General features: G+C 47.2%; 1 protein-coding gene across 1 annotated transcript; it reads left to right on the plus strand.

Moving 5' to 3' along the window:
• The first annotated feature begins 938 nt into the window (after positions 1 to 938).
• Positions 939 to 15,208, plus strand: LOC120991990 (gastrula zinc finger protein XlCGF17.1-like). Its single transcript, XM_040420754.1, has 2 exons — positions 939 to 990; positions 14,025 to 15,208. Exons 1-2 carry the CDS (start codon positions 957 to 959, stop codon positions 14,957 to 14,959), a joined length of 969 nt encoding a protein of 322 aa, XP_040276688.1. The 5' UTR covers positions 939 to 956; the 3' UTR covers positions 14,960 to 15,208.
• Positions 15,209 to 24,193: the final 8,985 nt, after the last annotated feature.

Below are 24,193 nucleotides of genomic sequence, written 5' to 3' on the forward strand. Positions count from 1 at the left end.
GAGCCACCAGAGATCTCCATGTTGGGGCCCCTGGAATCCATGTGGTGGGGGCCCTGAGAAGCGGGGCCCCTCCAGGCTCAGGAAGTGCGGTTCTGGAGGTGACATCTGGTCTTGTCCCCTGGATGATTTCCTCTCCTCTTCTCATAAAGGCGCCTGCAGTACTAGAAGCCTCCAGCTCCTCCAGTTCTCTCCTCTTCTCCTGAACGACCACCAAGGATGGACAGGAAGGAGATCAGCAGAAGAATATTAGACCTCACCTTGGAGATCATCTCCCTGCTGAGCGGAGAGGTAAACTTTTCTAGATTTCTCTCCTCTTTATTGTATTCTGTAACAAGTCAGACATCGGGAAGGAGAATCCATCATAGGAAGTGATAGGAAGAGTCCAGGGTCCTGGAGAACGGCCTCCAGACCTTCCAAGTGATGGAGAACCTGAAGATCAGCCCCCAGTATGGTGAGTGATGTGTCCTGTGACCAGTGACCAATAGTCATGTTGTAGGAGCCATGAGGAGGTAAGTAGGCACGTTGTACCCAGGAGGAGAGGGCCGGAGGAGAGCACATGGCCCCTGAAGGGTTTATTCCCTAAGTGTCTCTCTCCATCCACAGGAGTACACAATAGTGAAGAAGACATCGGGGGACTGTGTGACTCCCATCATCCATCTCCAGGAGTCAGGAGGGCGGAGCAGGACCCCTCCCCCCATCACAGAGCCTCCCCCTCTCCCCCTGATACATGAGCAGAAGATCCTAGAACTCACCCACAAGATGATGGAGCTGCTGACTGGAGAGGTGACACTGCTGGGAATGCTGGGAAATTCTCCAGTAACAGCACTGGAGGGGTCTGGGTGATGACGGTGTCATTGTGTTGTCAGGTTCCTATAAGGTGTCAGGACGTCACTGTCTATTTCTCCATGGAGGAGTGGGAGTATATAGAAGGACACAAGGACCTGTACAAGGAGGCCATGATGGAGGAGCACCAGCCTCTTATATCACAAGGTAGGAGCCGTCATGTGCAGTGTATACACGTGTGTGCAGTGACATGTAATGGAGGAGCACCAGCCTCTTATATCACAAGGTAAGACCCGTCATGTGCAGTGTATACACGTGTGTGCAGTGACATGTAATGGAGGAGCACCAGCCTCTTATATCACAGGGTAAGAGCCGTCATGTGCAGTGTATACACGTGTGTGCAGTGACATGTAATGGAGGAGCACCAGCCTCTTATATCACAAGGTAAGAGCAGTCATGTGCAGTGTATACATGTGTGTGCAGTGACATGTAATGGAGGAGCACCGGCCTCTTATATCACAAGGTAAGAGCCGTCATGTGCAGTGTATACACGTGTGTGCAGTGACATGTAATGGAGGAGCACCAGCCTCTTATATCACAAGGTAAGAGCAGTCATGTGCAGTGTATACATGTGTGTGCAGTGACATGTAATGGAGGAGCACCAGCCTCTTATATCACAAGGTAAGAGCCGTCATGTGCAGTGTATACACGTGTGTGCAGTGACATGTAATGGAGGAGCACCGGCCTCTTATATCACAGGGTAAGAGCCGTCATGTGCAGTGTATACACGTGTGTGCAGTGACATGTAATGGAGGAGCACCAGCCTCTTATATCACAGGGTAAGAGCCGTCATGTGCAGTGTATACACGTGTGTGCAGTGACATGTGATGGAGGAGCACCAGCCTCTTATATCACAAGGTAAGAGCCGTCATGTGCAGTGTATACACGTGTGTGCAGTGACATGTAATGTAGGAGCACCAGCCTCTTATATCACAGGGTAAGAGCCGTCATGGGCAGTGTATACACGTGTGTGCAGTGACATGTAATGGAGGAGCACCAGCCTCTTATATCACAAGGTAAGAGCCGTCATGTGCAGTGTATACACGTGTGTGCAGTGACATGTAATGGAGGAGCACCAGCCTCTTATATCACAAGGTAAGAGCCGTCATGTGCAGTGTATACACGTGTGTGCAGTGACATGTAATGGAGGAGCACCAGCCTCTTATATCACAAGGTAAGACCTGTCATGTGCAGTGTATACACGTGTGTGCAGTGACATGTAATGGAGGAGCACCAGCCTCTTATATCACAAGGTAAGAGCCGTCATGTGCAGTGTATACACGTGTGTGCAGTGACATGTAATGGAGGAGCTCCAGCCTCTTATATCACAAGGTAAGAGCCGTCATGTGTAGTGTATACACGTGTGTGCAGTGACATGTAATGGAGGAGCACCAGCCTCTTATATCACAGGGTAAGAGCCGTCATGTGCAGTGTATACACGTGTGTGCAGTGACATGTAATGGAGGAGCACCAGCCTCTTATATCACAAGGTAAGATCCGTCATGTGCAGTGTGTACACGTGTGTGCAGTGACATGTAATGGAGGAGCACCAGCCTCTTATATCACAAGGTAAGAGCCGTCATGTGCAGTGTATACACGTGTGTGCAGTGACATGTAATGAAGGAGCACCAGCCTCTTATATCACAAGGTAAGAGCCGTCATGTGCAGTGTATACACGTGTGTGCAGTGACATGTAATGGAGGAGCACCAGCCTCTTATATCACAAGGTAAGAGCCGTCATGTGCAGTGTATACACGTGTGTGCAGTGACATGTAATGGAGGAGCACCAGCCTCTTATATCACAAGGTAAGAGCCGTCATGTGCAGTGTATACACGTGTGTGCAGTGACATGTAATGGAGGAGCACCAGCCTCTTATATCACAAGGTAAGACCTGTCATGTGCAGTGTATACACGTGTGTGCAGTGACATGTAATGGAGGAGCACCAGCCTCTTATATCACAAGGTAAGAGCCGTCATGTGCAGTGTATACACGTGTGTGCAGTGACATGTAATGGAGGAGCACCAGCCTCTTATATCACAAGGTAAGAGCCGTCATGTGCAGTGTATACACGTGTGTGCAGTGACATGTAATGGAGGAGCACCAGCCTCTTATATCACAAGGTAAGAGCCGTCATGTGCAGTGTATACACGTGTGTGCAGTGACATGTAATGGAGGAGCTCCAGCCTCTTATATCACAAGGTAAGAGCCGTCATGTGTAGTGTATACACGTGTGTGCAGTGACATGTAATGGAGGAGCACCAGCCTCTTATATCACAGGGTAAGAGCCGTCATGTGCAGTGTATACACGTGTGTGCAGTGACATGTAATGGAGGAGCACCAGCCTCTTATATCACAAGGTAAGATCCGTCATGTGCAGTGTGTACACGTGTGTGCAGTGACATGTAATGGAGGAGCACCAGCCTCTTATATCACAGGGTAAGAGCCGTCATGTGCAGTGTATACACGTGTGTGCAGTGACATGTAATGGAGGAGCACCAGCCTCTTATATCACAAGGTAAGAGCCGTCATGTGCAGTGTATACACGTGTGCGCAGTGACATGTAATGGAGGAGCACCAGCCTCTTATATCACAAGGTAAGAGCCGTCATGTGCAGTGTATACACGTGTGTGCAGTGACATGTAATGGAGGAGCACCAGCCTCTTATATCACAAGGTAAGAGCCGTCATGTGCAGTGTATACACGTGTGTGCAGTGACATGTAATGAAGGAGCTCCACAGTTTCTTCTCACATTACATTAGAGGCTACGTGTTCTTTATATGTCAGTCATATCCATAGGGCTCCAGTCACATGATGAGAGCGTGTCCTTCTGGCCTCCATCGGGCCGGTATAGTAGACTATACTACAGAGACGTCTTGTACAATCCGTGTTCTGCATTGTATATATATTGTAGATCATACATGGAGTTTATGGGCAATGTCCGCCCCTGTACGACTGTTTGTCATCGATGTAGAACAGGCGTGTGTTATGTAAGGCTACTTTCACACTAGCGTTTTTTGCGGATCTGTCATGGATCTGCAAAACCGCTTCCATTACAATAATACAACCGCATGCATCCGTCATGAACGGATCCGGTTGTAATATGTCTTCTATAGCCAAGACGGATCCATCATGAACTCCATTGAAAGTCAATAGGGGGCAGATCCGTTTTAATTGTGTCAGAGAAAACGGATCCGTCCCCATTGACTTACATTGTGTGTCAGGACGGATCCATCTCACTTTGCATCCCAGGACGGACAGAAAAAAAGCGCTGCAGGCAGTATATTGGTGTCCGCCTCCAGAGCGGAATGGTGACTGATCGGAGGCAAACTGAGGCATTCTGAGCGGATCCTTTTCCATTCAGAATGCATTAGGGCAAAACCGATCCGTTTTGGACCGCTTGTGAGAGCCCATGACGGATCTCACAAACGGAAAGCCAAAACTCCAATGTGAAAGTAGCCTAAGTCGTTGGTGTCTCAATAAAATGTGAAAAAAATTGTATTAAAATTCTTGTCTGGCATCGGCTTTAAATTGCTAAATGTGATCCTGTTGTCCATCACTTCAGCGATTATCTGCTCATCCCCTTCAGACTGAACGTGTGACTTCTAGCAGTAATTGCATGTCCCAGAATGTTCCAGCTGCATTAGAGCGTGTTCACACAGGGCACATTTATTGTAGACATTTCCATATATTGGGTTGTTTCTGCAGCAGGTGCATGGATTATTACAAGTGTGGGGATTTGCTCTGGTAGACAGACTAGCGGACGCAGTATAGAGGCAACGACAACGTCTTTAACTTAAACAGTTCGGTGTTTATTCACACATAAGGATAAGCAAAACAAAAAGTCAGTTTCAAGGAAAACGGTCTCCTTGAGTCTGGTGTTTGTTCACACCATGCAGCAATGCAGACGTCCTTGGACATAGCAGAAACCGCCTGCTCTCACGCCAACAAGGTAGCAGGCCTTTACCCAGGTCCAAACTCCCAGGTCCCAACACAGAGACTGACAGCTTCACTGTCAGAGAGGAGTAAATTCCTACCACCTGACATTGTTGCCTGTGTTTTATAGCCCAAACCAAGACCAGGCCTGGAATATGGGGAGTAGCCACCCACCCTGCACTTTGACTACTCCCAGTAAAAGCCGTCCCGGATCAGCTTTACAGCCATACTAAATTGCAAAACTATGTCAGTCAGCACTAGCTGCCGCTGACATATGAAATTACCGGCTCTTACCTCACTGAGGCCAGGAATCTCAGTGACACATACCTTTCATCAATGACGGACCCTTGCGCCTTCCTACATACCTTCCCCCATTTGTTCAACCCTGAGGGGGTGAACACTTGCCAGACAGTTTACCCGGGACAGGGCATCTGCGTTTCCCTGTAACCTGCCTGCCTTATGTTATGTTCCGCTAAGAACTTGAAGTTCTGTAACGACAAGAACCATCTGGTGACCCGAACATTCCTCTCTTTGGCTTGGCTCATCCACTTGAGAGGGGAGTGGTCGGTCACCAGACGGAACTTTCTCCCCAACAGATAATAGCGGAGAGACTCGAGTGCCCACTTGATGGCCAGGCACTCTCTCTCCACTATACTGTACCTAGTCTCGGCTGGGGTAAGCTTTTGCCTCAGTAAAACAATGGCATGTTCCTCCCCATTGATGTCCTGAGAGAGTACAGCTCCGAGGCCTATTTCAGAGGCATCGGTCTGTACCACAAACTCCCTCTTGAAGTCGGACGTCACCAATACCGGGGACCCACACAGGCCAGACTTCAAAGCGGAGAAAGCCTTTTCTGCCTGCTCATTCCACCGGACCGTCACTGACTTGCATCCCTTCAAAAGGCCTGTCAATGGTGCTGCGACTATAGCAAAATTGGGGATAAACCTCATATAGTATGGATATGTGGAGAGAATCTCTAAATCGCACATCCTCATACCTATGCTTCTGATATACAACTGTTTTCAATTATCAGCATTTCTTATGATAAAACATGGCTATACAGCGATGCTATCAATCATTTGCTGTGCACTATATAGAGGCAATTAGTATACAGTTTGATCAAAGAGCATAGGCCCACTTACCGCGACAAGGATGCCTCTTGTTTAAGTGGGAACCTACTCTAACCATGGCGCAGAGCTGTGCGGCGACCGACATGCCTCCACACCGCTCCAGCAGGCAATGGGATCCAGCAGCCGCACAGCGGCCCCACTGTACAGTGAGGCCACATGGGCCCCGGGTCCCATCACTCCACCAGCACGGCACAGAAGCAGAGACGGCCGCCGTCCAGCGCCGCATGTGAACTGGTGCAAATGGCTCACCTGTTCACAGCCTCTCAGGAACTCCAACTGAGATGTGGTAGGAATATATAAACCCTTTGCAGACTTCTGCTAATTAAAAAGCACCTGAGCCACATGGGGAGGAGTGCTGATTCAGGGGAGGGGGGAAAAGAAGTTTATAGCCTAAATTGTATGGATATGTGGAGAGAATCTCTAAATCGCACATCCTCATACCTATGCTTCTGATATACAACTGTTTTCAATTATCAGCATTTCTTATGATAAAACATGGCTATACAGCGATGCTATCAATCATTTGCTGTGCACTATAAAGAGGCAATTAGTATACAGTTTGATCAAAGCGCATAGGCCCACTTACCGCGACAAGGATGCCTCTAATTTAAGTGGGAACCTACTCTAACCATGGCGCAGAGCCGTGCGGCGACCGACATGCCTCCACACCGCTCCAGCAGGCAATGGGATCCAGCAGCCGCACAGCGGCCCCACTGTACAGTGAGGCCACATGGGCCCCGGGTCCCATCACTCCACCAGCACGGCACAGAAGCAGAGACGGCCGCCGTCCAGCGCCGCATGTGAACTGGTGCAAATGGCTCACCTGTTCACAGCCTCTCAGGAACTCCAACTGAGATGTGGTAGGAATATATAAACCCTTTGCAGACTTCTGCTAATTAAAAAGCACATGAGCCACATGGGGAGTTGTATATCAGAAGCATAGGTATGAGGATGTGCGATTTAGAGATTCTCTCCACATATCCATACAATTTAGGCTATAAACTTCTTTTCCCCCCTCCCCTGAATCAGCACTCCTCCCCATGTGGCTCAGGTGCTTTTTAATTAGCAGAAGTCTGCAAAGGGTCTATAAATTCCTACCACATCTCAGTTGGAGTTCCTGAGAGGCTGTGAACAGGTGAGCCATTTGCACCAGTTCACATGCGGCGCTGGACGGCGGCCGTCTCTGCTTCTGTGCCGTGCTGGTGGAGTGATGGGACCCGGGGCCCATGTGGCCTCACTGTACAGTGGGGCCGCTGTGCGGCTGCTGGATCCCATTGCCTGCTGGAGCGGTGTGGAGGCGTGTTGGTCGCCGCACGGCTCTGCGCCATGGTTAGAGTAGGTTCCCACTTAAATTAGAGGCATCCTTGTCGCGGTAAGTGGGCCTATGCGCTTTGATCAAACTGTATACTAATTGCCTCTTTATAGTGCACAGCAAATGATTGATAGCATCGCTGTATAGCCATGTTTTATCATAAGAAATGCTGATAATTGAAAACAGTTGTATATCAGAAGCATAGGTATGAGGATGTGCGATTTAGAGATTCTCTCTACATATCCATACAATTTAAACCTCATATAGTACCCCACCATACCCAGGAATGACTTTACTTGCCTGAGTAGTGACAGGTCGGGGCCAATTCCTAATTGCCTCAATTTTGTTCACCTGAGGTTTGATAATTCCGCGCCCAATTACATACCCGAGGTACTTGGTTTCTTCTAACCCCATCACGCACTTTTTTGGGTTAGCGGTTAAGCCAGCCTTCCTATGGGAGTCCACTACAGCCTGTACTTTAGGTAGGTTACTTTCCCAGTCGGTGCTGTGGATAACGATATCGCCCAGGTACGCCAAAGCGTACCGACGATGTGGACGGAGTACAACGTCCATTAGCCTTTGAAATGTGGTGGGAGCGCCATGTAGACCAAAGGGTAATACCTTGTACTGATGCAGCCCCTCTGGCGTGATGAAAGCCGTTTTTTCCGTCAAGGGTACCTGCCAGTACCCTTTGGTGAGGTCCAACACAGAAAAATACCCGGCTTGGCCTAATTTCTCAATAAGCTCATCTACTCGGGGCATGGTATATGCGTCAAATTTAGACACCTCATTAAGTTTGCGGAAGTCGTTACAGAAGCGCAATTTCCCGTCCGGATTGGGTATTAAGTATATCGGACTGGCCCATTCACTTTGTGACTCCTCTATGACACCTAGCTGGAACATTAGCTGCACTTCCTCCGCGATGGCTTGTTGCTGAGACTCGGGTACAACGTACGGTATTACCCGTACTTTTGCCTGAGGCTCAGTGACAATGTCATGCCGGATTATGGACGTGCGTCCAGGGAGGCCCAAGAACACATCCTTGTTCCGACTAATGAACTCCCTGGCTTCCTGAGCCTGTTTAGAGGAGAGGCTGTCAGCAATTTTCAGTGTGGCAGCCGCTTCCCTGGCTACAGACAGAGGGTCCGAAACCGCTTCCCCTAGGAACCCTGGCAGCGGGCTGTCTTCCGTACAGGTTTCCCTATCTTTCCATGGTTTGAGCAGATTCACATGGTACACCTGCTCCGGCTTTCGCCTCCCTTGCTGGTGTACCTTGTAATCTACCTCTCCAATTTTTTCAAGTACCTTGTAGGGCCCCTGCCACCTAGCTAGGAACTTACTGTCTACAGTCGGTACCAGAACCAACACCCGATCACCCGGGTTAAAGTTCCGGTCCCGAGCCTGCCGATTATAGACCCTACTCTGGGCTCGCTTTGCTGCCTCCATATGCTCCCTAACAAGAGGTAACACTGTTTCCATCCATCCTTGCATCTGGGTGACGTACTCAAGAACACTTTTGTGTGGTGTGGGTTGGTGTTCCCATGCCTCTTTGGCGACATGCAACAGACCGCGAGGGTGTCTGCCGTATAGCAGTTCGAAGGGCGAGAACCCAGTAGAGGCCTGGGGCACTTCTCGCACTGCGAACATGAGATAGGGCAGAAGAAGGTCCCAGTCCTTCTAATCCTTAGACACCGCTATTTTTAACATATTTTTTAATCTTTGATTAAACCTCTCTACCAGCCATCCGTTTGTGGATGATACACAGGCGTCAGCAACTGTTTTATGTGGAGCAACTTACAGAGTTCCCTAATGACCTTGGACATAAATGGGGTCCCTTGGTCAGTCAGAACCTACTTAGGCAGACCCACTCGAAAAAACATCTCCATTAACTCCCTAGCTATGAGTTTGGCTGATGTATGGCGCCTCCGGGTACCGAGTGGCGTAGTCGAGGATGACTAAGATGTGTTGGTGCCCTCTAGCGGACTTCGGTACTGGGCCTATGAGATCCATAGTGATCTGCTCAAATGGAACCTCAATATTCGGGAGAGGGACCAGAGGACTACGGAAATGGGGCTGGTTATCTGGCAGGTTGGGCAAGACTTGCAATACTCTTCCACCTCTCTGAACACACTAGGCCAGTAGAACCGCTGTAGAATCCGGTCCTGCGTTTTCTGCTGGCCCAGGTGTCCCCCAAGAACATGTTGGTGGGCTAACCCCAACACGAGCTTGCGATACGCCTTGGGCACCACGATACGCCTTGCTTACACCTTAGTTGATTTATTCGGTACAGCATTTCCTGTTGAACCACAAAACGGGGAAACATAGACTCTGCCCCCGGTTGTTGCGGCTCACCCTCAACTACTACCACATTCTCCCAGGCTCGGGATAGAGTTGGGTCCTGGTGCTGTACCAAAATTATCTCCGGAGACGTTGAGGTCTGCCAACTTCGGACCCGGTGGCAAGTCCTCCATGTCTCCCACCATCACACTTAGCGGGGTTGTCTCCCCCTCTTCCACCGAAGTGGTGTTCACCGCTAGCGCTGGCCCTTCGGACTCATGTTCCCAGGGTTCTGGTCTCCCCCTGTGCTGGGCCACTCTGCTAGGGTTACGTCTGTCTCCTGAGTATCGTTAACTTTCGTATCCGGCCATAGTACCGGGAAAATTATCATACTGTAATTTTATGGCAACGGCCACCTCATGAGTCCACCTGCCGGCCACCGTTGATAGAGAGACCAGGGCGGTGGGATAGTCCTTTAAGTCTCCATGAATACACACTACGCCGACCTTTCGACTAGTATACTCAGCGGGCCGTACCAGAGTAGCTCTTACTAGGGACACCAGGCTCCCTGAATCCAGCAGAGCCACCGCCAGTGTCCCCCACTTCCACCTGACACAGGTGGCTATTATCTATAGTCTCGGAGGTTCCTCTGGCACACAACTTCCTGGCATATGAGTGGCGGTAGCCATAATTGGTGACCATGAGTACAGTCGGCCCTTATGTGTCCAGGCTCCTGACATCGCCAGCAGACCACCGGGGCTGGGTCTACAGGGGGTACGTCCCAGGTGGGTTTGACTGGCACCAGCCACCGGGTCTGGGGTGGAGATTTCCGGGGTTTGACTGGCCCCCTCCCAAAAGAACCCCCCTGTAGATTTCTGGTTGCCTCGTTGCGCTCCACCAGGTCGACCATCTCCAAGGCATTACCTGGAGACACGTGGCCGATCCAGTGGTGGAGGGGGTACGGCAAAGCCCTCCAGAACACATCCGCCAAGAGACGGCCCAGCATAGCAATGGGGGTCAGTATATCAGGCTGCAACCATTTTTGCAAACTGTGTAACAGGTCATAATACTGCGGTTTGGTGGGTTCAGGCGGGTTAAATTCCCACTAATGCACTCGCTGGATCCGGACCAACACATTCACCCCCAGTCTCGCCAGGATCTCACCTTTCACTGTCAGGTAGTCGGCCGCTTGATCATCGGGGGGATCTAAAAAAAACTTGCTGGGGTCCAGACGCCAGTAACGGAGCGACGACCTCAGCCCACTGGTCTCGGGGTAACTTTTCCCTCACAGCCACCTTTTCGAACACTGCCAGATAGGTCTCGACATCATCCGAGGGAGGTCATCTTAGAGATCGCCGCATGGACAGCTTTCCGGGCATCATGGATGTTCAGGGATGGTCCTGCAGCTTGCAGTGCCATCACATGTTGCAATAGCAGCTGGTTAGTTTCCTGCTGCTGCTAGTCAGCCTCCTGCTGCTGCTAGTCAGCCTCCGGCTGCTGCAAGTTAGCCTCCACGAGGGACTTCACAACCGCCTCCATTTTGTCAGGGGACACAGGTCGTAATCTTGCTGGCTTAATGTAGGAAAACAAAAACTTTTCGGCCTTCAGCCGTGGGGATTTGCACTGGTAGACAGGCTTGCGGACGCAGTATAGAGGCAACGACAACATCTTTAACTTAAACAGTTCGATGTTTATTCACACATAAGGATAAGCAAAACAAAAAGTCAGTTTCAAGGAAAACACTCACCTTGAGTCTGGTGTTTGTTCACACCATGCAGCAATGCAGAAGTCCTTGAACATAGCAGAAACCGCCTGCTCTCACGCCAACAAGGTAGCAGGCCTTTACCCAGGTCCCAACACAGAGACTGACAGAGCTTCACTGTCAGAGCCACCTGACAGTGCTGCCTGTGTTTTATAGCCTAAACCAAGACCCGGTCTGCAACGTGGGGAGAAGACACCCACCCTGCACTTTGGCTGTTCCCAGTAAGAGCCGGCCTGGATCGGCTTTACAGCCATACTAAATAGCAAAACCATGTCAGTCAGCACTAGCTGCCGCTGACACATGAAATTACCGGCTCTTACCTCACCGAGGCCAGGAATCTCGGTGACACATACCTTCCGTCAACGCCGGACACTTGAGCCTTCCTACACAAGCCACATTCAGGGTAGCGGGAAAGTCACAGAAATGTCTGCAGCTGATCTGCTATGTGTGAACTTGCTCGTAGATAACCAGTGACTGATCTGTGCTGCTCTTATAATCTGTCCAAAAAGGGGGGATTTTAAGGTTCCACATACAGGGAGTGCAGAATTATTAGGCAAGTTGTATTTTTGAGGATTAATTTTATTATTGAACAACAACCATGTTCTCAATGAACCCAAAAAACTCATTAATATCAAAGCTGAATATTTTTGGAAGTAGTTTTTAGTTTGTTTTTAGTTTTAGCTATTTTAGGGGGATATCTGTGTGTGCAGGTGACTATTACTGTGCATAATTATTAGGCAACTTAACAAAAAACAAATATATACCCATTTCAATTATTTATTTTTACCAGTGAAACCAATATAACATCTCAACATTCACAAATATACATTTCTGACATTCAAAAACAAAACAAAAACAAATCAGTGACCAATATAGCCACCTTTCTTTGCAAGGACACTCAAAAGCCTGCCATCCATGGATTCTGTCAGTGTTTTGATCTGTTCACCATCAACATTTCGTGCAGCAGCAACCACAGCCTCCCAGACACTGTTCAGAGAGGTGTACTGTTTTCCCTCCTTGTAAATCTCACATTTGATGATGGACAACAGGTTCTCAATGGGGTTCAGATCAGGTGAACAAGGAGGCCATGTCATTAGATTTTCTTCTTTTATACCCTTTCTTGCCAGCCACGCTGTGGAGTACTTGGACGCGTGTGATGGAGCATTGTCCTGCATGAAAATCATGTTTTTCTTGAAGGATGCAGACTTCTTCCTGTACTACTGCTTGAAGAATGTGTCTTCCAGAAACTGGCAGTAGGACTGGGAGTTGAGCTTGACTACATCCTCAACCCGAAAAGGCCCCACAAGCTCATCTTTGATGATACCAGCCCAAACCAGTACTCCACCTCCACCTTGCTGGCGTCTGAGTCGGACTGGAGCTCTCTGCCCTTTACCAATCCAGCCACGGGCCCATCCATCTGGCCCATCAAGACTCACTCTCATTTCATCAGTCCATAAAACCTTAGAAAAATCAGTCTTGAGATATTTCTTGGCCCAGTCTTGACGTTTCAGCTTGTGTGTCTTGTTCAGTGGTGGTCGTCTTTCAGCCTTTCTTACCTTGGCCATGTCTCTGAGTATTGCACACCTTGTGCTTTTGGGCACTCCAGTGATGTTGCAGCTCTGAAATATGGCCAAACTGGTGGCAAGTGGCATCTTGGCAGCTGCACGCTTGACTTTTCTCAGTTCATGGGCAGTTATTTTGCGCCTTGGTTTTTCCACACGCTTCTTGCGACCCTGTTGACTATTTTGAATGAAACGCTTGATTGTTCGATGATCACACTTCAGAATCTTTGCAATTTTAAGAGTGCTGCATCCCTCTACAAGATATCTCACTATTTTTGACTTTTCTGAGCCTGTCAAGTCCTTCTTTTGACCCAGGAAAGGAAGTTGCCTAATAATTATGCACACCTAATATAGGGTGTTGATGTCATTAGACCACACCCCTTCTCATTACAGAGATGCACATCACCTAATATGCTTAATTGGTAGTAGGCTTTCGAGCCTATACAGCTTGGAGTAAGACAACATGCATAAAGAGGATGATGTGGTCAAAATACTCATTTGCCTAATAATTCTGCATGCAGTGTATAGAAACAATAGGCAAGTTTTGCAGGGGCGGGGCTAACGATGCTCCATTGTGACAGAAAAGCCAACCATTAAGTAGTATAGAGGTAGACATACTTGTGTAGCTCTGCAGCAGATCTGTCCTCCAGCCCAAGCTCCTGTGATAAATGTGGAGCATCTCTAGATTTACTCTGTACGTTTTAAACAGGATTAGTAAATCTGCCCAGTTGTTTACCCAATGGTTGCAGGGTGTCCAGACCATGAGGCAGCAAAGCAGCTCCCAACCATGATGTTCCCTTCACCAGCTCCAACCATGATACTCCTTGTTTTATTCAAATTATGTCTAGTTGCTGTTGAAAGGCAAAATGTGTTGGCAGAGAGCAGGGCTCATTTCCAGACATGAGCAGGCTTTTAATTTTTTTTTGTTTTGTTAAGTCATTATTTACTGTATGTAATATAAGTCATGACCTGGTGGAAACCAGAATCCTGGACTTTGTCAGGAAGTTATAGAAGCTTTGTAAGGCTGGGATCACAAGTGCAGTTTTTTTTGGCCAAAGTCAGGAATGGATTCCAAATGAATGAACACTTCTCCTTCATGCTGGATCAACTTTCAGCCTAATTGGAATGTTATAAGTTTGTCTACTCTTTAGTTTGCAAATAAAAAACTAACTTTAAAACCAATTTTCATTTTTATCTTGCCAGAAAATCCCAGTAAGAAATGTGAAAATGTCATGTTACCACTAGATGACGATATCATGCAGCGCCCTTCAGGAGAAAATAATGTACATCCAGAACTTCACAGTACAGATCTGTCATATAATTCTCCTAGTTATGAGGAACCTTCTCCTGACCAATCACAGATTGTTACCGCAAGTACAAGTCAGAAAAGGATTGAAAGGTTTCATTGTGGTAAAGAATCCACAAACAGCTCAGGACTTTCTACACACCGAAGACATCACAAAGGAGAGAAAATGTATTCATGTTCAGAATGTGGGAAATGTTTTACACTGAAATCCAATCTTGTTATACATGAGAGATTTCACACTGGGGAAAAGCCGTATTCATGTTCAGAATGTGGGAAATGTTTTACACTGAAATCCAATCTTGTTATACATGAGAGAAAACACACAGGAGAGAAACCATATTCATGTTCAAAATGTGGAAAATGTGTTACACATAAATCCAATCTTGTTATACATGAGAGAAAACACACAGGAGAGAAACCATATTCATGTTCAGAATGTGGGAAATGTTTTACACAGAAATCGCATCTTGTTAGACATGAGAGAAGTCACACAGGGGAGAAACCATATTCATGTTCAGAATGTGGGAAATGTTTTAGACACAAATCCAGTCTTGTTACACATGACAGAATTCACACTGGGGAAAAGCCTTATTCATGTTCAGAATGTGGGAAATGTTTTTCGGATAAATCAGGTCTTATTAAACATGTGAGAAGTCACACAGGAAAGAAGCCATATTCATGTTCAGAATGTGGGAAATGTTTTACAGAGAAATCAAATCTTATTACACATGACAGAATTCACACAGGAGAGAAAGCATATACATGTTCAGAATGTGGGAAATGTTTTTCAGATAAATCAAGTCTTCTAAAACATAAGAGGAATCACATATGAGAGAAGCTGCATTCAGAATCAGAAAAATATTTTTGCTTCTAAAGCCAAAATTAGTCATTAGTGAAGTCACACAAAAGAGAAGCCATATGGCCACAATATAATGAAACAATATATCACTGGGTCACAGACATTGTTTTCATTTCAGGTTGTATATTTGGATATAAAAGATTAATTGATGTCACATAACGGCTTCTATAAAACATCTGATAAATCCTGTTTAGGAAGACATATATTCTGTTCATGACTTGTTTTTTTACTTTCTGCCTTTCCAGGACTTTTTTATTTTTAATTTTTCATAGCCATATGATCGCTTGTTTTATGCCAGACAAGTTGCATTTTCTAATTCCACTATTTAATATTGCAAACGATGTAGTGGGGAGATGGAAAAAAATTCCACATGGTGTGAAATTGTAAAAATAACGGAAATTATGCAACAGTTTTATGTTTTGTTTCTACGTACTTTCCTACGTTAAAACTGACCTGTTATTTAATTCTTTTCCATACTTTTCCAGGTCAGTACAATTATGGCTATACCACATATGTATAGTTTTTCTTTCATTTTAATACTGAAAAAAGAAACTTTTTTTTACAGTATTTTATAGTTCCCATAGGGAACTATTAAAATCAATCATCAGATTGCTTCTCTCATACACCAACATTGGAGTGTATGAGAGTTACAATTAGTGATGATCGAGCATGCTCGGCCGAACACCAGTTCGGCTCGAGCATCTTGATTCTCTGCACATGGTGGTATTCGAGTGCAATGCTTGAGTCTCCGCGCCGCACGTTTCTTGGCTGCTATGCAGTCAATAAATGTGCAGGTAAGTACTGCCCTCACTGTAATGCCGTGGCATTACAGTGATTGGCTGACCGGAATGCGTCATCGGGTGCTATATAGCACCCGATGATGCATGTTCGGCTCATTCTCAGTCAGGGAGAGCTGTGCTGAGGAAGGGACAGACAGTGTAGGGAGTGATTTAAGAATATTTTTACCACCAAAACATTTCAGAGACCCAAAAGTCCTTTTAAGTGTGTTTGAAGTTTTGAAGGGAGGAGCATGCATGTGGACGCACGCAGGTGACGTGCGCACTCTCCCTCCGGCCGTTTGAGCTCCCAGCCCGATGTGGAGCCGGTCGGGCCCAAACTCTGAGGCCGCTATAACCACGGCTTTGCAGCCTCCTCGGTTACCGCCTGGAGGATGTTTCAGCTTCCGCTCTGGGGGCCGCTCTGGCTACTGACCTGAAGTTGTTCCAGCCATCACTTTTGGGCTCGCTTTGGTTGCTGTTCGGTCTCCCTCCCTGTTGCTCGGCTGAGAATTGTCCCGCTGACTGCTGCTGTCCTGCCACCTGCTGGTTGCCTCCTCCCTCTGCATCTGCAGCAAACATATAAAAGGCTCCCCGGCATCAGGCGATCGAGAGCTGAGTGGAGCCGGATACAAGACTGAGGAATGCATGTCACCGGTTCGACGGGCGTGAGTGTTTCCCTCCCCGCCTCCTTCTACTTCTTGGCAACATCGTGAAAAATATATATTCTCCTTTATTGGGCTACTAAATAGTGGATATAACAGTGGATCAAGGTGCGGGCAGGGGGGGTTGAGGGGGCTATGATAACAGGTCCTAAAATACATACGTGGGATATGGGAGGTCTTTCGGGGGTTGTTTGTTTTTTCGGGGGTTGTATGTTAACTTTCCCCCTCTATAGGTTTTGATAATGGTGGAATATTCTGGAGCGACGGGGGTGAGTGGAGAGGAGGAGGGAAAGGAGGGAGAGATAGTGGGTCAGCGGTGAGGGTAGGAGATGGCGAGACAGGGCACGGGGAAGAGGGTTAAGGGGCAATTGGAGCTAAATACTTTAATTTCCCCAATGCCCCCAAACAATTTAAAGATCTAAGCAACTACTTTTGACCAATATGCGTGGACAGACTAGCCCCACAAAGAAAAAAAAGGAGGATGTGATTTCAGGCCAAGAGGGTGAATCTCTCCTGGAGGAAAACCTGGGCTTGGTGCTACCTGGGGAGGGTTTTCAGCCTGGGGAGAGAGGTAATAAACAGCTAAAGGAAGTGGAGGAAAATGCCTCTAAAAAAGAGGAGCAGGCTCCTAGCCTGCAAGATATAGTCCAAGAAATAAAAAAATGCAATATGACGATACAGGACCTCTCTCTCCAGACTGGAAACATTAGGGAGTCGGTGGGGCTCCTCAGAGCTGACTTACAAAAACACAAAGACAGGTTGACAGAAGTTGAGAAAAGATCATCGGAGGTGGAGGACCTATTGCAGATAATGGTTAAAGAGAAAGAATGTTTAAAGGAAGAAAATAGGGAATTAAAAATTAAACTAGTATATCTAGAAAATAAGTCTAGGAGGGTTATACTGAGATGTCTGGGTAGTCCAGAGGGAGTGGAGGGGCGTGACCCCCGTGCTTTTATGCAAACGTGGTTGATGGAACAACTGGGTCAAGACATCTCCGATTATAAAAAATTTGTGGAACAGGCATATAGACTGTCAGCAAAAATACCTCCTCCAGGAATGAGACCGAGAGCAATTATCCTTAATTTATTATCGGTTAGGGATAAGGAGGAGATATTACAAAGGTCAAGGAAGAGAGGGAGGCTGGAATATTCAGGTATAACAGTAATGTTATTTCCTGACTATGCAAAGGAAACGGTAAATGAAAGAAGTCAGTTTACCGATGTGAAAAAAAATTGCGTTTAAAAAATGTGAAATATTCAATGATGTTTCAGACTAAGTTGAGGATTGAATGGGAAAATAAAACGTGTTTTTTTGATACAGCAGAAGCTGCTGGAGAATGGGTTAAAGAAAAAATAAAGAGCTGAGCGATATTTGGGCTGGGCGTGGGCCGAGAGTTAAGTTAGAGAACCAGGGCTGAGGCTATCCTGGCTCATTTAGGAGGGATGGATGGTAGGGGTATGTGTGCTGCTTGCTTCTTCTTTTTTTTTTTTTTTTTTTTTCTCCTCTTCTCCCGTGGTTCCTCTTCCCCTGTCCTGAATAATACCCTGGAACTCAGCGACAGTTAACATGGTATGGGAGACTGCTAAGGCCTTTATTAGAGGGATTATTACAAAATATACAGTAATATATAAGAAAGGAATAAGAGAGAAAATAACAAATCTGGAAAAAGAGAATATCTGGAAATAGAGTATATTGAGAACCGTACAGAGCAAAATTACACTGAGTAGTTAGAGAAAGCTTCCAAATTAAAGGATGAACTGTTTTTACTGGCAGAACACCAAAAATAAAATTATGTAAGGGATAACTATATCTATGTACATATACCAGGAAAAAAGTTAGCGGCTTTGGTAGCGGCTCAAACAAAAAAAAAGTCATATCTACTGTTTAGTTGATGAAACGGGTCATAAAATAAGCTTTTTTCTGCACCATTCCTTGATTTGGCCCTCTTGCCAAGCACGCTTGAAGAGGGACAGATCTTGTGCCCTGATTTCCAAACTCTTGAGCATCCACAATCACAAGAAGATGATGGGGAACGGCAATTACTGTTTAATGAGGTGGATAATGATAAGACACAGTTGCCAATCACTGAGGTAGTGATTAGATCAACAAGTGAGGAGGATGAGCAGAGTGAGTAAGTGGAAGAGGAGGTGGTGGACGATGAAGTCACTGACCCAACCTGGGAAGGTGGAAAGCCAAGCGAGGACAGCAGTACAGAGGGGGAGGGATCTGCTGCACCGCAACAGGCTGGAAAGGGTAGTAAGGTGGCAAAAGGAAGAAGGCAGGCCACACCAAACAGGCCTGCAACTGTTCCATGGAGCACCCCCTTCCGGAAATCTCCCTTGCCAAGGTGTAGGTGTTCCGCAGTCTGGCGCTTTTTTGAGGAAAGTGAGGACGACAAAACAATAGTAGTTTGCAACCTGTGCCGTACCAAAATGAGCCGGGGCGTGAACACTAGCAACCTCACCATGACCAGCAAAATCCGCCACATGGCATCCAAGCACCATAAGTGGGACAAACGCCAGGGTCCACAATTTGTGTCTGCGGGTCACACCACTGCCTCCTCTTCCCTTGTGTTACGTGCTGGCCAATCTCCTGTCGAAGGCACAGGCCAGGATGCCTCCCGCCCTTCACCTGGACCTTCGCAAGCACCATCAGCGACCACATCCACTTCGGTGTCCCAGTGCAGCGTCCAAATGTCCTTATCCCAGGCATTTAAATGCAAGCGCGAATACCCAGCCACCCACCCATAGCACTTAATGCGCAGCTTTCCTAATTACTGGCCCTGGAAATTTTGCCATTTAGGCTTGTGGACACTGAGGCCTTCTGCAGCCTGATGTCGGCGGCTGTCCCGCGTTACGCAGTCCCCAGCCGCCACTATTTTTCAAGGTGTGCCGGGCCCGCCTTACACCAACATGTGTCCCGTAACATCACATGTGCCCTGACCAATGCAATTACTGGGAAGGTCCACTTAACCACGGACACATGGACAAGTGCATTTGGCCAGGGGCGCTACATTTCTCTGATGGCACACTAGGTGAATGTTGTGGAGCCTGGGAGTGAGTCGTACCCTGGGATGGCACAGGTGCTACTGACACCAAGGATTGCAGTTTCCACCACCACCTACATTAGTGGCTCCAATCCCCACTTCTCCGCCTCCTCCTCCACTTTCACCTCCGAATTACCCGCGTGCAGCACCAGTCAGTCATCAACAGGTAGCTGGAAGCAGTGTAGCAATGCAGTGGGGAAGCGGAAACAGGCCATGCTGATACTGATATGCTTAGGGGAAAAACAGCACACCACCGCGGAGTGTTGGCAAGGGATAATAGACCAGACAGAGCTGTGGCTCTCACCAGTCAACTTAGAACCAGGCATGGTTGTGTCTGATAATGGCCGTAAATTGGTGGCGGCTTTGGAACTCTGCAAGCTCACACACATCCCATGCCTAGCTCATGTATTAAACTTAGTGGTTCAGTGGTTTCTCAAAACCTACCCCAATTTGCCAGAGCTACTGGCCAAGGTGCGCCGCATGTGTGCACATTTCCGCAAGTCATCAACAGCTTCAGCCGGTCTGTCAACGCTGCAGCAGCGCTTGAAATTGCCAGATCGCTGGCTGTTGTGCGACGTAACCATGCGCTGGAACTTGACGTTCCACATGTTGGGCAGGCTTTGTGAGCAGCAGAGGGCAGTAGTCGAATACCTGCTGCAACATGGTCATCGCCTTTCCAGTCAGCTTCTGCTATTCACAAGCGAGGAGTGGGCATAGATGTCTGACCTCTGTGAGGTTTTAAGAAACTTTTTGGAATCAACACAGATGGTGAGCGGCGATAACGCTATTATCAGCGTAACCATCCCACTTCTGTGCCTACACAAACGCTCGCTGCTCACAATTAAGGACGACGCTTTGCATGTGGAAGAGGTGGAAATTGGGGAAGACATTACACAGGGTGATAGCCAGACCACCCTCAGTTCATCTTCTCAGCGCGAATTGGATGATGAAGAGGAGCGGTTGCCCCCGCTACAAAAGGTAGTACCCCTGGATATTTAATTGGAAGATGGTGTCAGCGTCCTCAATGATCCCTCATTGCCTTACAACTACTGGATGTCCAAGCTGGACATGTGGCACGAACTGGCTCTCTACACCTTGGAGGTGCTGGCCTGCCCTGCCACCAGCGTTTTATCTGAGCGGATATTTAGTGCTGCTGGTGGCATTATAACAGATAAGCGTATCCGCCTGTCAACTGAAAATGCTGACAGGTTGAATGTTATAAAAATGAACAAGGCCTGGATTGACCATGACTTCTCAACTTCACCAGAGGAAAGCTGATGAACATAAAGGCACTTTAAATGTGTGGTTTATAATGTACTGAATACACTGTATTCCCATGCACCCCTTCCACCACAAACAAGGGTATATGGTTGAATCTTCCTTTTCTCATCCTTCCTCTCCTCTTCCATCATATCAAAATGCTTATTCGTCGCCTTTAATGCCCTCGCATATAATGTTTTACAGGGTCAGCTCAGCTGCCAGCCCTTGTATATAATTTTTTTAGAGGGTCAGCTCACCATCAGTCCCTCGCATATAATTTCTTAGAGGGTCAACTCACCTTCGGGCCCTCGCATATAATTTTTTAGAGAGTCATCTCACCTGCAGACCCTAACCTACCACCTTTTAGAGGGTCAGCTCACCAGCAGGCCCTTGCATATAATTTTTTACAAGGTCAGCTCACCTGCAGGCCCGCACCTAAAATATTTTACAGGGTCAGCTCACCTGCAGGCCCTCACCTAATTATACCTAATAGGTAATTTGCGCACATAATGCCTTGCTTGGATGTGGTAGACGTAGCCATTTCTCAGGCTCCCTCTCCAGAATCGAACACTGATTCACCGTTACCCATGGTCACCATGGTTTGAGCTGAAAATAACATCGAAAGTTGATAGGGCAGACATCCAAATGGATCGTCGCCGTCACGGGGATGTGCTAACAGCCCCAGGTTATCTAGCGGCATCAGGCCCTCGCCCATAATGTTTTAGATGGTCAGATGAGCAGGCCCTTTCTCCAAATGTTTTTGAGGGTCACCAGCAGGTCCTTGCGCTCCTAATGTTTTTGAGGGTCACCAGCAGGCCATCAATCATAATTTTTCAAGGCTGTGTATGATGCCCTCCTTTATGTGTAATAAAGGGTGTATTAGAGTGCCCGGTCCTTGTAATTTTTGTAGCCCTTTCACTTAGTGCATAGGCTTTATGAGTGTAGGAGTCCTACTGTCACCGCCAGCTCTCTGAGAAGGTCTGGCAGGCATTCTTCTCTACCTCTTGCATGATGTTCTTTGTTTTGGTTTCACCTTTCCTTCTCCCAGCTGTCACCTATTTACACTAATTGCCTCCCTTTATATTCCCTCCCATACTGCCTTACTTTGCGGTTTATACTACTTCCTGGATTGTGTTCACTGCTGGAGGCTGCTGCTGCTGATTGCTCGAGATAAGTCTTTTTCCTTTATTTGTGTTTCCTTTCTGGCTTGATTCTAGGTGACCCTGACTCCGTCCGTATTAAGTGCAGGGAGCCGGTGGTCGTGTCCCCTCACTATTATAGGGTTTTCAGGTGTCACATAGTATTAGGTACGTGGACATGCAATCGTCTACCATAAAGATCTTTGTATGGGCATAGCAGTCAGGGAGAGCTCTAGGAGTTTTATAGGGCTCACCCATATGCTCCTTAGTTTGGGATCAAGCCAGTCGGATGTTTATTTATAAGTTCCAGCTTTCTGCAACACCATCCGTGACATTAGAAACCGCCATAACCGTCTTAAGCATGGATCCGGTTTCCGCCTTGATTGACAACATGCAAGGTCTTTCACTGGAGGTAGCAGATCTCCGTAAAACTGTGTCTCAGTTTCAGGTGACCGGTTCTGCTGGCGTTCATGGAGTTTGTTTTCGAGCCTAAGATCTCGCTTCCTGATACGTTCTCCGGGGGTAGTGAGAATTTTGTTCGCTTTAGAGAGGCTTGCAAACTCCATTTTTGCCTACTTCCCCATTCCTCTGGTGATGAGGAGCAGAGGGTGGGGATCATCATCTCGCTGCTCAGGGATAACGCTTAGTCTTGGGCCTTTTCGCTGCCGGTGGGGGCACGGCCCCTCCGATCGGTGGATGAATTTTTTGTAGCCCTGGGGTAGATATATGATGACCCGGATCGTATTGCTCTGGCTGAATCTAAACTGCGTCTTTTATGCCGGGTAAACAGTCCGCAGAGATATATTGTTCTGAATTTCGGAGATGGGCAGCTGATACTGGTTGGAATGATGCTGCACTCATGAGAGACCAGCCTCGTTAGAACTTGCCATATCTCTAGCTGTTCGTATTGACAGGCCTCTTAGAGAGAGAGAGGAGACTAGTCCTTCCTGTCATATTCAATCCAAGGACAGTGGAGCTGTCTCATTCAGTGCGCAGGGGTCTCAGTCTCTCTCAATCCCCTCTGAGGAGGAGGCCATGCAGCTGGGTTTGCTTGCCTCTGATAGTAGAGGATTCAGCTCTCAGAGGAGGGTTTGTTTCTGTTGTGGGGGTATAAATCATTTGGCTAATGTTTTCCCCTCTAGGAGATTCATGGAGTTTTCTGAGGGTAATAAAAGAAAAACAAAAAGAAAAAAACCCTCTAAAAACTTTCCATTTGCTACTATTGGCAAGGTTGATGCGAAAATTGAAGGTTTGCCGTTTACTTGTAGTTCCCGTTTTCTCCTACCTGCCAGGGTGGCGCTAGATAGCAAGAACATTGTTTGTGAGATTTTTGTAGATAGTGGAGCAGCTGTCAATCTCATTGATAATCAATTTGCAATAACGCATGGTTTCCAGGTATGCACTTTGGAAAAGGATATACCTGTTTTTGCTATCGATTCCGCTCCACTTTCTCAAAGATCGTTAAAGGGCATAGTTCACAATATCCGTTTGACTGTGGGTGACGCTCATGTTGAGGATATGTCATGTTTCGTCTTTAGTGGATTACCTACTCCTCTAGTGTTGGGGCTACCCTGGCTCACTAAACATAACCCCACCATTGATTGGCAAGCAAGGCAAATAAATGGTTGGAGTGAGTTTTGCAGAGAGAAATGTCTCACAGCGTCTATTTCAGAGGTTTCTACCAAGACTGTGCCATCTTTTCTCTCTGAATTTTCTGATGTGTTTTCCGAGAGTGGTGTCCAGAAGTTTCCCCCTCACCGGGAGTACGACTGCCCTACTAATCTCATCCCAGGCGCCAAGCTGCTAAAATCACGACTATACAATCTCTCCCAACCTGAAAGAGTCGCTATGCGTACTTATATCTCTGAGAGCCTGAGAAAGGGACACATCCGACCCTCAAAGTCACCTGTTGCCGCTGTTTTTTTTTTTGTTAAGAAAAAAGATGGTTCTTTAAGACCTTGTCTGGATTTCAGGGAGCTGAACTGCATCACGATTCGTGACCCATATCCGCTTCCTCTGATCCCGGACCTGTTTAACCAGATTGTTGGGGCTAAGGTTTTTTCTAAGTTGGATTTAAGAGGGGCATACAACCTAGTCAGGGTCAGGGAAGGGGACGAATAGAAGACGGCCTTCAATACCCATAAGGGTCATTTCGAGAATTTGGTTATGCCCTTTGGTTTGATGAATGCCCTGGCTGTCTTCCAACATTTTGTGAACAGCATTTTTTATCATTTAATGGGGAAATTTGTACTGGTGTATCTAGATGACATTTAGATTTTTTCTCCTGATTTCTAGACTCATCGAGACCACCTACCTCAGGT

This window comes from Bufo bufo, chromosome 2 (genome assembly GCF_905171765.1).
Source record: "Bufo bufo chromosome 2, aBufBuf1.1, whole genome shotgun sequence".
NCBI classification, from domain to species: Eukaryota; Metazoa; Chordata; class Amphibia; order Anura; family Bufonidae; genus Bufo; species Bufo bufo.